Source organism: Dama dama, chromosome 17, assembly GCF_033118175.1.
Source record: "Dama dama isolate Ldn47 chromosome 17, ASM3311817v1, whole genome shotgun sequence".
Lineage (NCBI taxonomy): Eukaryota > Metazoa > Chordata > Mammalia > Artiodactyla > Cervidae > Dama > Dama dama.
In genome coordinates, this window is record NC_083697.1 from 41,554,776 (window position 1) to 41,570,921 (window position 16,146).

A 16,146-nucleotide genomic window follows, 5' to 3' on the forward strand; every position below is an offset into this window, starting at 1 on the left:
GAAAGGGAAATACAGTTAGAGGAAAGAGAGAGAAACCAAGGCTGATAAGAACAAACACCTGCCATCTAAATAATTCAGATAGGCTTCAATGCTTAGGTTCTTGGCTGAAATTCACCATTGGACTCTCGAAAAGAGAGCGGCGAGTTGAGCCCACAGGTTACTCTTTTCTTAGATTGTTTCTCACACCTTCAACATTCCTCCACCATCTGACTCACATGCTTTCATAGTATTTAGTCTCCTTGAACCCAGCACACTGAACTGGAAATCATTGTCCTCTACCTCAAACCAGCCGCCACCCTTCCACCACCACCCCCACCCACCTCATTCTTTACAGTACTTTTTCCTGAATTCCTAGTCTTCAAATGTTAAAGTTACTTTTCAATCTTCCCCACTTTCTCTGTTTTCTTTGTATGTACCAAGTTCCCAAATCATCTTTATTCTTTCCTTTTCACTCCCTTCCCACCATAGTCTCTGTCTTACTGCCTTACATAGATTGTAGTCACCCTGAGACAAGGTCTCTGCCCTCTGCATTCTCTACTTAGCTAGCTAGGTCTTCTTTCAACGTTGTTTATGTTGTCTCCCACAGTCAAATACACATTTAATGCTCCATTGATAAATTATGATAAAGTCTTTGCCCTTTGTCTTGACGTGCATTACCCTGTACTTAACATTTCTTGCATTTTATTAACCCATGACTCTTTGACTTAAACACTCCGTATTTTCACCTGCCTCTCTGTTCTCCTCTCTCAGCTTCTCAATTCATATATTGGTTTCTCTTTGTCAGGGATCGATCAAGTTTTTTTGGGTTGTGATGCTTAATCCTTTTGTGGCCTTCTTTAAGAGAAAGAATACAGAATTAAGAGTACAGAAACAGGGATAGAACACTGGAGAGGGCCCCGATAAATGAGAGGCTTCTCCGTGAAGCCTTCTCTGCTGACCCCAACTAACACTAATGATCACAGATCAATAGGCTAAAGGCCAAGATCTTTTCTTAACTACTTTACAGTCTCTAAGTCTTAGAGTTTGCATTTATTGATTACTAAGGAAGTAATAGTTCTTTATCAAGTAATTGCAAAGGTAATCACATACAGTTAAGAAGTTTCTTACTTACATGTTATTCTTTTTTAAATAGTTGTTCTCAAAATGATAAGTTGTTTTTGGAGCCAGAGTAAATTTCTGTTGTATACTGTAGAAGATTATATGAATGACATTCCTTCGTAGAGTAGTGTGTGTTCTGTGTGTGTTGTGTCCTGACCTTATTTTTAGATGTCAGTTTTCACAACAATCATCTATGATGTTTGGGGTTGATATATAGTAAATGGAAAAACTTATTATTCTAAGAAAATGTTTTTATAAAATGTGAAAATCTTCCAGGGCTTGATAATTATTCAGGAAATTTTATACTGAGGTTTATTTGTTACTGTCATTTAGAGTTTGTATCGGTGAGAGGCCTCTGTTTATTTTCTGTGTGTCATCTTGGCTGTTTCAGGACTCACCCAGGAAGGCCTTTTCCGGGTGAATGGCAATGTCAAGGTGGTGGAACAGCTTCGATGGAAATTTGAGAGTGGGGTGCCCGTGGAGCTGGGGCGAGATGGGGACGTGTGCGCGGCGGCGAGCCTGTTAAAGCTCTTCCTGAGGGAGCTGCCCGAGAGTGTGATCACCTCCACGCTTCAGCCTCGCTTCCTTCAGCTCTGTCAGGGTCAGTACACCGAATCCTTCTAGAAATTAAAGCAATTTTATTTTTCACCTAACAGATTTTAAACATTTACAATTTCTCCATTACTCTCACCTTGCTATCTTATTCTAGATCCTTACCTTCTACCCTAAAATAATACTAAAGTGATTAAGAAATGCTATTATTAAATATAATTTCTAAGACTATTGGCATGTGAATATATAAATAACATTTAAAAGCCCTGATGCTTTTGGGCCAAAGAAATTCTTTTCCGACTAGTTAGTGACTACCATCGAAGTAGTAAAACTGAGGCATTAAATTCTGTATTCAGTTCAGTTCAGTTGCTCAGTCGTGTCTGACTCTTTGCGACCCCATGAACCGCAGCACGCCAGGCCTCCCTGTCCATCACCAACTCCCGGAGTTTACTCAAACTCATGCCCATCGAGTCAGTGATGCCATCCAGCCATCTCATCCTCTGTCATCCCCTTCTCCTCCTGTCCCCAATCCCTCCCAGCATCAGGGTCTTTTCCAATGAGTCAACTCTTTGCATGAGGTGGCCAAAGTATTGGAGTTTCAGCTTCAACATCAGTCCTTCCGATGAACACCCAGGACTGATCTCCCTTAGGATGGACTGGTTGGATCTTCTTGCAGTCCAAGGGACTCTCAAGAGTCTTCTCCAACACCACAGTTCAAAAGCATCAATTCTTCGGCTCTCAGCTTCCTTCACAGTCCAACTCTCACATCCATACATGACCACTGGAAAAACCATATCCTTGACTAGATGGACTTTTGTTGGCAAAGTAATGTCTCTGCTTTTAAATATGCTATCCAGGTTGGTCATAACTTTCCTTCCAAGGAGTAAGCATCTTTTAATTTCATGGCTGCAGTCATCATCTGCAGTGATTTTGGAGCCCAAAAAAATAAAGTCTGACACTGTTTCCCCATCCATCTGCCATGAAGTGATGGGACCAGATGCCATGATCTTAGTTTTCTGAATGTTGAGCTTTAAGCCAACTTTTTCACTCTCCTCTTTCACTTTCATCAAGAGGCTCTTTAGTTCCTCTTCACTTTCTGCCATAAGGGTGGTGTTGTCTGTATATCTGAGGTTATTGATACTTCTCCCGGCAATCTTGATTCCAGCTTGTGCTTCCTCCAGCCCAGCGTTTCTCATGATGTACTCTGCATATAAGTTAAATAAGCAGGGTGACAATATACAGCCTTGACGTACTCCTTTTCCTTTTTGGAACCAGTCTGTTGTTCCATGTCCAGTTCTAAGTGTTGCTTCCTGACCTGCATACAGGTTTCTCAAAAGGCGGGTCAGGTGTAGGGAATATTAATTAAATTGTGTTTGCTTAGTGTCCTTTGAGACTGAAAAGTCACTAGTATGCTTTCTCATAAGCAATATTGAGTCCTAAAATAGTATTGGTTTTGTATAGTTGAAGTTAAAATTAATTGTTTAGAGGTTCTTAAGCATCTGTTTTTCTTTGAGGTAGAGTTCATTTGCAGTATTATATTAGTTTCAGGTGTACAACATAGTAATTCAAAATGTTTATATGTTATACTTCATTTAAAGTTATTATAAAATATTGGCTATATTCCCTGTGCTGTCCAATGTATCCTTGTACCTTATTTATTTTATATATAATAGTCTGTGCCTCTTAATCCCCTATCCCTACCTGTCTTGCCCCTTATCTCTTCCTTCTTCTCATTGGTAGCTACTGGGATGTCCTCTTTTTCTCCAAGTCTGTTTCTGTTCTGTTATGTGTATTCATTTCTTTTATGTTTTTTGATTTCACATTTAAGTGATAAGATATCAGTTGTCTTTATCTGACTTGTTTCACTAAGCATAATATCATCCACGTTGTTGCAAATGTCAAAATTTCATTTTTTTATGGATGTATATACACACACATACACACATATATATGTATATACATATTTATCTATCAAAGGACACTTAGTTGTGTGTGTATATACACACACATACACACATATATATGTATATACATATTTATCTATCGAAGGACACTTAGTTGGCTTACATACTTTGGCTACAGTAAATAGTGCCACTGTGAACACTGGGCTACATGTATCTTTTCAAATTAGTGTTTACATTTTTTGGATATATGTATATCTAGAAGTGAAATTGCTGGCTCATAACAGTAATTCTATTTTTACTATTTTGAGAAAACTCTATACTCGTTTTCACAGTGGCTATACCAGTTCTCACCAACATTGTACGAGGCTTCCCTTTTCTCCACATCCTCAGCAACATTTGTTGTTTGTGTTCTTTTTCATGATAGCCATTCTAACAAGTACGAGGTGGTAGCATATTGTGGTTTTGATTTGCACTTCTCTAATGATGAGTGATGTTGAACATCTTTTCATATTTCTGTTAGCCATATGTATGTCTTCTTTGGCAAAATGTCTGTCTATTCAGGTCTTTTTGCCCATTTTTTAATTGATTTGGCTTTTATTGATAATGAATTGTGTGAGCTATTTGTATATTTTGGATGTTAGCCCCTTACTGGTCATATCTTTTACAGATATTTTATCCCATTTAATAGGTTGTCTTTTCATTTTTTTCAATGGTTTCCTTCACTATGCTGACGCTTTTAAGTTTAATTAGACCCCATTTGTTTATTTTTCCTTTTGTTTCCTTTGCTTTAGGAGATAGATTCAAAACAATACTGCTGCAGTTTGTGTCTTGCCTATGTTTTCTCCTAGGAGTTTTATGGTTTTGGTCTTAGATTTAGGTCTTTAATCAGTTTGAGCTTATTTTTTATATGGTGTGAGAAAATGATCTGATTTTATTCTTCTAGCCATAACTGTCTAGATTTCCCAGCACCAGTTATTGAAGCAACTGTCCTTTCCCATTACATAGTCTTGCATCTTTTGTCATAGATTAATTGATAAGTGTGTGAGTTTATTTCTGGGCCCTCTGTTCTGTTACATTGATCTAATGTGTCTGTTTTTGTGCTGATACCATACTGTTTTAATGACTGTAGCTTTGTTATAAAGTCTGAAGTCAGGGAGCCTGATTTCTCCAGCTCCATTTTTCTTTTTCAAGATTGCTGTGGCTATTTGGGGCCTTTTGTTAAGCCATACAGATTTTAAGACTTTTTTGTTCTAGTTCTGTGAAAATTGCCATAATAATTTGATAAGATTGCATTGAATCAGAAGAGGGTCTTGGAGCCTCATGTTTATGACCCTGTGTAACCTTAATTACCCCTGTAAAGGTCCTGCTTCCAAATATTGGAGTTTAGGTCACATTGGAGTTTAGGACTTTAACCTGTGACTTTGTAGGGAAAAAATTCAGTCCATAGCACTGCTTTTTTAAAAAATATTATCACAATTTGGTGTATGTATTATTAAAAATTAATTAGTAAAATGCATACAGAGGATGCTAATTAGATACTGTCTAGAATAGAAATCATTAACTACTACAGAACTGATGTTTTTTTCTTAGAAATCTTTAAAGACTAGCAGAGATAGAAATAAGGAGTGAGTTTAAAATAAATGATAAGCTGTCTAAAAAATACTACTGGGTGTTGTTTTTGTTTTTTGTATAATTTTCTGTAAAATTGTTTGTATTTTAATATTGATTCTCTGTAAGAATTTATTCCTGCTAGTAATAATAGGTGCTAGTTAGTGACTACTCACTGTGTAATACCTAGAAGATACTTTATTTATATAATCTCCTTTGATTCCAGCATCAACTCTAACGAGATACAGAGAAAATAAGATTCATTTTGAAGGAGGAAACTGCAGCCTGTGGTTTAGAGCATAGGCCCTGTGTCCATTCTGACTTGTTTGCCTGCTGGCAGCTGCGTTAGTCTGGACGGTTACTTAACTTTTCTGTGTCTTAGTATATTAGGTATCTGTTGCTACATAACAGTTGTCCGAAAACCACATTAAACATGTATTTTCCATCAGGAAGTTGCTCTCAAGAGTTGTCAAAGGGCTGCGGTTATCTGAAGGCTTGACTGGAGCTGGGAGATCTGCTTCCAGGGTGGTTTGCTCACATGGCTGACAGTGTAGTGCTGGCTCTTGGTGAGATGCCTCAGTTCCTTTTTCTGTGAGCATCTCCTGATGGCTACTTGAGTGTTCTCATAACATGTATCTGGCTTCCCCCAGAGTGTGAGCACATCAGGAGAGATGGAAGCTCTCGTTTCAGTGACCTAGCCCCAGAAATCAAATAGCATCATTCATACCACATTATATTCATTAGGAGCATGTTGAAGAGGAGAGGGATTAGGCACCATCTTTTGAAGGAAGAAGTGTCAGACTTTGTGGACACTGTAAAACCACCACACATAGTTTTACTACTATGGAGTACATAGTAGTGTGCACTTCCTGAGCTTGTTGTGGATACTGAGTTTATCCACTGAAGCAGTTAGAACAGTGTTGGTCGTGTACTATATATTTAATAAATGTTAAGTTGTGCATCTCAATTGTGGCAGCCCATAAGAATTGTCTGGGAAGCTTTGAAAAATCCCAGAGATCACTACATCGTAGACAAATTAAATTCATCATCTCTCGAGATGAGACACAGGCATCCATAGTTTTAATGTAACCGTCCATCCCCATACTTATGTACCAGTTTATCCTCAGCCCTTGCTCCCACCCCTTGGTTTCTTGGTTATATGAAGATGAACCATTTAGTGTGATTACCTTCAAGTTTTTAACTTTTAACCTTAAAATTAGTCCCTTTATCCTAATGTCCCTGTTTCCTAAATAAAAAGTTACAGAAGGGTGAATGCACCTACCTGCCTAATGATTAAGAAGGAGGAAGGAAAGGGGGAAAAGAGAGTTCCAGTTTGGAGTTAAATGAAGATTTCAAAATTCTTGCCCAAATTAATTGAAACTGCTTGAACTTTTGGTTGTTGTCTTGCCTGGTAAATCACACAAAATGGACCAAATCTTCCAGAAATTCATCGGGAATATTTTTGGAATTGCTATCAATTATCAATTTTTATTTTTGAAATGTTTTATATAATTGCAATGAAAGTGTGAGCCTGCAAATATTGCATATTACATATAGTACAGGACTCTTTTATATGAAATCACTGGTTAAAATTTTTTTAATTATAAATTGAGGTAAAGGCATTGTTGCTTCCCAGTTGGCTCAGTGGTATAAGAATCGCCTGCTAATGCAGGAGCTGCAGGAGACATGGGTTCGATCCCTGGATCAGGAAGATTTCCTGGAGGAGGAAATGGCAACCCACTCTAGTACTCTTGCCTGGAAAATCTCATGAACAAGAGGAGCCTGGCAGGCTACAGTCCATGGGGTCTCAAAGAGTCGGACATGACTGAGCGACTGAGCATACACACACGCAAAGGCATTGTTTGGTATTTCATTGCTCACATAGAAAAGTAGGATACTCTCTTGCGAACCGTGAGCTTACAGGTTTATTAGGGGAATAGAACCAGGTACACAGAGAGCCAGGTTATACAAAACAAAGTGAGTTTGAGGGGAGGAATCCTTACTAAATCAGAAGATAAGAAGGGTTTCAAAAAGAAGGAAGTGACTTTCGGAGGGCTGGTAGAATTACCACAGATGGTGTGTGCTTTAGGAAGAAAGGATTACAAAAACAAAGGTGTTTGGAAAACAAAGGTACATGATTCCAACAGTGAGCATAGTGAGTGTTAGGAAAAGGGTGGGGGAATGAGTGGTTAATAGAATGGGTTTGGTGGTTTGTCAGTAACATTTTTAATCAAATACTGAAGTGACACGTTCTTAAGTAATTTTATTACTTGATAAAATTCATCATCTTTTTGATTTTAACATTTTCCTTTATTTAAAGAAATATTTTTTTCAAACTAATACACGCATATGGTTTTATTAAAAAATTAAAATGGAAAGATTAGTAAACCCCTACACATGCTTTGGCTGCCCTTAATTTTCTTTCCCAGAGGAAATCAGTTTTCACTTGTCTAGCTATTCCTTTGATATTTCCTTCCATTTGATAATATAATGTTTTATCTTGATTGCTTATTTCCAGATATTATCTCATTGTTTCTGCTTCAGAAATGTGCAGAATTAGCTCTGTTACACTGTTACTTACTTCAGTATCATTCTACCACAATTTTAGCTAATAATTTTTGTATGTATTTAATTATTTAATTAAGGTATGCCTTGTTAGGACTATGTAAGCATGTGTACTTGTGTGAAGTGTATTGCCTGATGTTAATATCTCTTAGATTTATAAGGAATTATGTGAATGAAGATAATCTGCATTTTTTAGATTGCTCCAACACATCCACCATTGCCTGTTTTCTTCAAAATGTCAAATAATTTGTCCATTCCTTATTTCTGCTCTTGGACCCTTTTTCTTCTTCTCTCATCTGAACCCCAGTAGTAGGTGTCACCCTGAGCCTCCTTCCCCGTTCTTCCCAGACCTGCACTTCCTGGCAGTCTTTTCTCTCTGTTGTGTTAGACACTCAGCAGGTCCCTTCAGCCTGGAAAATATTGTCTTTTGGTCTTGGAAATGTACCTGTATTATCTTTTATTGTTCCTTTAGAGGTTTGATTATCATCTTTAAGTTCTGTTTTCTGTGAAATTTAATCAATTTTATTTTCTAACCTTATTTAAAAATTTTAGCCTTTGACTTTAATATCGAACATATTCATGCTGTTTCTTTTTCGAAGGACTTTGTTTTATTGCAGTCTGTTCTTCTTCTTTCTGAGATACAAATAAAGCTTTGGGGGATGTTTGTTTATGTGGCTTTGGTTTGGGTTTCTTCCCCCGTATATTTCTGTTTGCAGGATTTCTTTTTCCCTCTTTGCTCAAACATATGAGGATCTTTGGCTGTCGTGATTTAGGAGTAGTATTTTGTACATGGACCAGGGGGCTCGTCTACTGGCATACTTCACTTCAGGAGGATTAGATGGTGGGGATAGGGGAAATCCAGCTGTTTCATTGGGGAACCTCAAATGTCAATATGTGGGCATGTTTTTCTCTTCAGCTATTGAGTTCCTTGAGCAGGAGTGGGAGGGAGATGGGAAGTGTGCTAACGGGCCTGTTATTTATTAGCACATTTTCACTCATCTTCACGTTTTCAGCTGTTTCCTCACTGTAGACCTTAGCTATTTCAGATGTCCAAGAATCCACTGATGTTATGCAGAGCCTCAGCACTCTTGCCTGCTGGCTCGCTTGCCTGGGTGCTGGGGTGGTGGAGGCTGCCTGAAGCTTGACAGGCTTTCATGCAGTCTGTCTGTTTTCAGTCACTTGCATTCACTTCCAAATGGCTTTGAAATCTCCTCTCCTTCTGTCTTCTCTGCTGTTCTTTTTTTGCCCACGGGTGCTTACACTTTTTAAGCATCATTTTACTGTTATTTAAGTAGGGTTTTGGGAAGAATATGTGATCAGTTTGTCTCTTTAAATGGACATTCTCCTTTACCTTTCACCCATCCCATGCTTGATTTTAAATGGGGAGAATTTTATAATAGCAGCTGTGTAAACAATGTGTAAGAGTTAAGTGCCTTTGAATTTTAGCTTATGAGCTTTGATAATTTAGATTGCATCTGTTTTTCATAAGAAAACTACCCTAGTAACACTATCTTAATCAGCACAATGCCTGATTGTAAAGAAAGCTTATTTCATTTGCTGACTTGGTGCTTGAGCCTTGCACTATTTATTTCATTACGTGAGGAATTCACTAGGTAAGTTTGAGTTAAGGCTGTCTTTTGTCTATTCTGTATCATAGTGCCACTGGCATTCTTTGATGTGAGCTGAATGATTTTGCCTTGCAAATTATAATGTACTAATTATTAAGTCATTACCCCTTGGGTAGTAAGAACACCATAGGAAAAATAAAATATTTCCTTCCTTAGGTTCATTCCTTCTTACTGAGAAGTTCCTTTCCTTTCAAAATTTTTAAACTCTCATACATTTGTTTCTGTGAAAAACAATCATTATATTAAACTCCAAGTCTAAGCCCTTTCCATTTTCAGTGTGTGCCTTTTAGGTTTTCTATAAGCAATGCTAAATATATAAATCATGCATTTTGTCCTGGGTAAAGACCTAAACACAGAACAGAATTAAAGCATTGCCATCTGCCCAAGCTGCCAGTCACTCAGATGTGTGAAACCTCTACTGGAATAAATTGAAAATGTGGTGCCAGGAAACGCAGGTTTCCACACATGACTTTATACATTTTTATGATATTCCAGTTAGTTCTGCTTCCATCCAGATCCACGTGAAAGGAAAAAAAGCCTTTGTTATTTATAATTCCCGATGATCTTTAGATTGTAGATCCTAATAGCTAGATAATCTTTAGTTTACTGAGTACATATAAATATTTTCCTCTTAATGGCCTTTGACACTGTGAGATAGTGTTAAGTAGTGCGTGGAATTATGCAAATTTGGAAAGGTCAGGACTAAGCAAAATTATTCTGCATTAGAACAACTGGTCTTGAAGTATGTAAGTGTTGTGAATGTGCGTGTATGTAAATTTGCTGAAATCCTTTATTTACTCTTGTCTTTTCAGCTGTGTTCTCTTTATCCTTGATGGCTTATACCTTAAAAAATTCCTGTCATCTTAGTGAGATGTGAAGAGGAAAAGTAGATAAACTAATCTTTAATGGAAAGTTCTCTTCTGACTTTTTCCTACACTGGATTTTAAAGTCAACAGGATTGCCTTATTCTTTCTTGAGATACAGTGTACATACCATAAAACTGACCTTTTTAAAGTGTACAATTTAAAGTGGCATTTAATGTATTTAGAGAGGGCAATCATCACTACTATCTGGTTTTAAAATATTTTTATCATTCCCAAAAGAAACTCCAAGCCTATTAGCGTATACTCCCCATTCCTTCCCAGCTTCCCCCCTCCTCTCCTACTAGTGGTAGGCAAACACTAATCTACTTTCCATCTATATAGGTTTGTCTATTATGGCCATTTCTTATAAACAGAATCACACAATATATTGTCTTTTGTGACTGTTCTCTTCCACTCAGCATAAGTTCCAAAATTCATCCATCTTGGAACATAAATCAGTGTGTTGTTCTTTTATGGCTACGTAGTATTCTATTGAACAACTATACTGCACTGTATTTATTCATTCATCAATTGATGGGCATTTGGGTTGTTGTCACCTGTTGGCTCATAGGAATAATGCTGCTATGAACATTTATGTACAAGTTCTTATATGGACATATGTGTTAATTTTTCTTCAGTATCTACCTGGGAGTGAAACTACTGAGCCAAATGGTGACTTTAACATTTTAAGAAACAATTTTCCAAAGTAGCTGTACTGTTTTGCATTCTCATCAGCAATTAATGGAAGTTTCAATTTCTTTACATCATCAACAGTACCTGTTATTGTCTGTGTTTTTCATTTTCGTTATCCTCATAGTACAGGCAGTAGAGTTTTGTAATAACATGAAAATTATAGGCTTGAAGGGGAGAAAGAGAGATCCATGAAGCTCCAGGGCCATGAAAATAATGTCTGTTGGGGATTTTTGGAATGAATTATCACAAACTGAGTGAAATCTTCAGTAAGTTCTGCACTCTTCACGAATGCTATCATGAAGAAGTCTTATTTAGACTGAGCTGGAAGAGGAAAAGAAAGAACAGTCAACAAGGGACTTACTAAAAAAAAAGGTAAAACAACCTGTATCAATAGAATCAATTCATCAAATACTGAAAATTTGTTTATTGTTTAAATAGTTTCGGTTTGAAAGGATGCCAAGTGACCAGCTTGCTAGCCACCTGCAGCTCTACCTGAACCATGTTAAGCTCTGTCCTGAACCCCTGCTTTGCTGAGCCCATGAGCATAGTCAACTTTTACACTGAGTCCCTACACAATTTGAAGACTTCAGGGGAAGAAGGGGACATCCAAAGCAACCTTAAATAACTCTGGGCGATGGTTTAAGTCACAGGACATCAAATCAGTCCAGTCCACTTACAGCTGAGCAATAGTGTCAGCTGGATCAGTAGTGGGGATTGGGTAGAATAGTAGTAATACGATTTGCACTGAAACTACATACTTAACTGTACTTTGCCCACTTACTATAGCACTAGCTTTATGGAGAAAGCCAAGTTTTATTGGCAGCAATATTGCCAGTAGTTTTGAAGATTAGGGTCATTGTGGGAGGCTGCCCCTCCTATATTGGAATGATAGCGCTTCCCATTCTCTTGTGTACAGACATTTCTACATTATAAACAAAATCTTCAGCTGCTACACCCTTGTGTCTCACATTTAGCCTAGATGTGAGCTCCCAGTTTTGCTATGTGGATAGATTATTTGAATGCTTACTATGTTTTTAATCGATGTCTTCGTCCCCACTGAGAGGCATTCAGGGAATGTCTGCAGCATAGATTTGCTGATGTTCTCCTTGGTGTCACTGAGCGTTAGTTTCTGGTTATAGGACTGAAATGTAAAGCATCATCCAGTTCTTGTTTTTGCTGCACCCTTTGCCTTTGCTTTCACATGCAGGTCCATTCTGGGAGTGGCAGAGTCAGTCTAGATACAGGCTAATTTGGCAATAAACATAACCCTACATCTTGCAGGAGCTAATCAGAATGATAAGATTTGTAGTTTTATTAATAACATCTAAAAATAGGTTGTCATTTATTAATTTTTATTAGTTACTTTATCAGTCTGCCCTTTGAGAAATTTGTGTGAGGCGTTGAGAACTTTGTCATGAGCAAGGGTTGCGCGAGAGCTGTAAGAATATAACCTCTCCTTTCACGTGGAAAAATACCAATTCCATTAATCACAAGATAGAATTATGTATATAAACTTCTCATCACTCTAAAAAGACATGGTTCCACTCACGAGAAATGAAATGCAGAGGTAAAACCCAGTCTAATCCAGGATAGCTGGCATTTTATGATTATTTTCCCCATTCTTCTGCATGTTTAGAAAGAAACGGAATTCATGTTTTGTTTATTCTTAGTTGTTTTATGAAGCATTTTGTGCCCAGAAATTCTTAAGACCCTTTAATTAAAATGCTGTTCCCCACATATACCCCGGGACCTAAGATGTTATATTTGATTGTAAATAAATGGAGATTCCTACTCCCAGTAGTAGTTTCCTACTACTCCTCACCAGTTCTGCTTATTTATTTGTTGATTCAAGAAACATTTCTTAAATATTGACATGTTTGAGGCAGTGTGCTGGGTGCTGTGTGATAGTGATACTCATAAGTGAGCGTTGTAGGCATGAACTGGTCAGAGCATGTGCTCTGAGGTCAGACTGCCAGGATTTGAGTTGCAGCTTGGCTACTTGGCAGTTGTGTGAACATGGAAAAGTTAATGAATGTCTCTGTTTCAATCTAGTCATCTCTAGCTGGGGATGTGTGAGATGGCTACTGCTGCATTACCAGAAATATAGTGGTTTAAGACATCACATACTTGCTATCTCATTGTTCCATGAGAACTGTGTAGGCTCAGCTGGTTTCTCTTCTCCAGGCCTTACAAGGTCAAAACCAAGGTGTCCGCCTGAGTTCTTGCTTCCAGGCTCATTTGGGTTTTGGGGAGCTTTCAGTTCTAAGTGACTGTGAAGCTGCAGTCCCTGATTTCTTGCTGGCTTCTCTTTCTGGAGGCGGTCCACATTCTTGAGCTAGTGACCTTTCTCCAGCTTCAGAGTCAGCAGCAACTCACTGTTCTAATAGATTAGCAAATTTTCGTAAATCCTTGTGTGAGAATTAATGAGGAAATAAAAAGCTACTTCAATAATCTGGCGCCATGAAGCTAAATATTTTGGTTCTTTTAATAGCTGACCTTCCCATGGCCCTGAGATATATTGTAGTAGAGATTAGCATTTTGCCAATTGTTTTGTTTTTTTTCCCCACTTGAGGCTAAGATTGTATGTACAGTGTAACTTCCTGGCCATCAAAAAGTCAAAGCACGTGACAAGCACTAGGATGAATGTCCAGATTAGAGTAGGGTGCCATCCCGTGATTAGGTCCATTATTGCTGATTATGATTGTAATCTCTTTTTAATGAGAGCAAATACTTGTCACATGCTTCAGTGTTTGCTACCTAGTCTGGAACAGAAGTTCTGGTTGTACAGTTTTCTTCAACTGCTGAGTCGTTTACCTGTATACCACGTGTACTGTGTGCTAGGTTTTTGCTCATGGTTTAGCTTTTTAAAAAAAAAAAGGGTCACATTCAGCCAATAATGAAAATCTTGTAAGAAACATGGATAATTTGAAATGGCACTTTTCACTAATAGAAAAAGTTAGTTCTTCTCCTAGGAAAAGATTGACATTAAGGAAAATGATGACTTTCAATTATTAACCATTATTCCATGTACAAAGTTTTCTTAAGCTCTTTGGATTTATAAATTATACACATCCTAATATTTATTCCAATTTAGTTCTGGAAGTAACCACACTTTTCTAAAACAGTTAAAATATTTTAATATATCTGTGATGTGCAGTGCATAGTTGCTCAGTCGTGTCCCTCTTTCCCCAAATAGAATATGCTTAATGAAAGCATGATGTTTATTTTGTTTAGTGCTGTATCTCTGGTGTTAGAGACAGACACACAGAAAGCACATGATCGACATCACACATAGTGTGGATAAGTATACATTAGGAATAAGTGTGCCCAAGATAGAAGCACTGCTCATTCTTATTTATGATGTGAGACCTTAAGACATTGTCATAACCAATATAAATGTAAGAACGTGAATGAATACAGTACTCTTTATTATATTTAGGTATCAGTGAATCAAAAACTAAAGTAAACAATAATAGTTATTATGAACTTTGTTTCTAGAAAACATCAAAAGGCATCTTCTTAGGCACATTTGCACCAATACTTGCCTACTCAGTGCTAGGCTGAACATTCTAAATGTGTGGAGCAGTTATTAATCTTCTGTGGAGGAAGTCTTATCTGTGGGATAGCTGCAGGTGGGCAGTAAAGGTGATATTTACCCCAGATTTCTGGAAAAGCAGTATAAATTGCAGATTCTCAGTATTATTGTGGGTGCTAAGTTGCTTGAGTCGTGTCTGACTGTAACCTGCCAGGCTCCTCTGTCCATGGCATTTCCTAGGCAAGAATGTTAGAGTGGGTTGCCATGCCCTCCTCCAGGGATCTTCCCAACCCAGGGATCTAACTCACGTCTCATGTAATTAATTGTTATGAGAAGAGATGAAAAGAAATGTCATGCTAATAAAGTCAAGTCTTTGCTTCACTGCCGATATGTTTGAACGAAGATTCAGGAGGTGAGCTATGAATATTAAGGTCCAAGTGTGTTGCACTGCTGTCAAAGCCGCCAAAGGAGAGTGAACCAGTGAATCTGTCTTCCATCAGAGGAAGCGGGAATGCTTGTGAGTAGGAGGAGATAGATATATTTTCCCCCTCATACTTATTTTTGCTTTTGGAGAGCATATTTCATGATTTTTTTTCATTCATGCCATGAAGGCTTTCATGGTATTTTGTTAAGTTGGAGATTCTCTGAATAGATGTCTCCCTTCCCATTTTTTTTGTCAGTTTTATTTCCTGGGAAATTACTCATTGTATTTCAAAATAGTGGAAGTAAATCATCAAAGTACTGCTGCTTTTCAAAGATGTCATAAACTCCTAACTATTTAAAAAAAATTTTTTTTTTGATCTAGTGTCTTCACACATTGCCGTAGGGTTTGAAGTTTCACTTCAGAGCCAGAAAGAAGGCCAGATGTCCATTGTCAACACTGTTGGAAAGCTATTGCTTATACCCTGAAATGCTGGGAATTAATCCACATTTTAGAAAGAGAGCACACACCCATGAAAACATCCAGACTCACTTTGCCTTAGTCACCAAAAGGAAAAAAAAGGCAAATAGGAGTACATTTTCTCTTAGTTCCTTTTTTTTTTTAATTTTATGTATTTATTTTGACTGTGCTGCATCTTCCTTGCTATGCAGGCTTTTCTTTAGCTGCAACTAGCAGGGTCTATTCTCTAGCAGTAGTGCACAGTCTTCTTAAAGTTGTGGCTTCTTTGTGGATCAAAGGCTTTAGGGCATGTGGGCTTCAGTAGTTGTGGCTCTCAAGCTCTAGGGCCCTGTTTCAAGAGTTGTGGTGCAAGGGCTTAGTTGCTCGGTAGCATGTGGGATCTTTCCAGATCAGGGATCAAACCTGTGTCTCCTGCATTGGCAGGTGGATTCTTTACCCTAAGCCCCCAGGGAAGCCCCTCTTAGTTCATATTTATCTTTATAATATAAAGGTATGAGAAGTGGATAGTTATCAATTTATTTTTAATCACTCCAAACAATTATTTCCATTTCTTCTGTATTCCTACTAGGCAAGATTATAGTACAGTAGAAAATAACATGATAATATGCAACATGCCACATCTTTATGGATTATCAAAATATTTGGATATGATTAAAAAAAAAAAAGGTAGGGTTTTCCCACTGGTTCAGTATAAAGAATCTGCCTGCCATTGCAGGAGACACAGGTTCGATTCCTGGTCTGGGAAGATCCCACATGCCATTGAGCAACTAAGCCTCATGTGCCACAGCTATTGAGCCTG

The 16,146-nt window shown here is 37.8% G+C and overlaps 1 protein-coding gene across 8 annotated transcripts in view; it reads left to right on the forward strand.

Annotated features, from left to right (window-relative positions):
* FAM13A (family with sequence similarity 13 member A) overlaps nt 1-16,146 on the forward strand; it is a 326,145-nt gene that overhangs the window by 39,350 nt on the left and 270,649 nt on the right. For 7 of the 8 annotated variants that reach the window (XM_061164408.1, XM_061164407.1, XM_061164404.1 and 4 more), the window contains exon 3: nt 1,490-1,699. The exons of the other annotated variant lie outside the window; for it this stretch is intronic. In XM_061164408.1, coding sequence (XP_061020391.1) covers nt 1,490-1,699 — 210 coding nt within the window. The remainder of the gene's footprint in view (nt 1-1,489; nt 1,700-16,146) is intronic. 8 annotated transcript variants of the gene reach the window in all.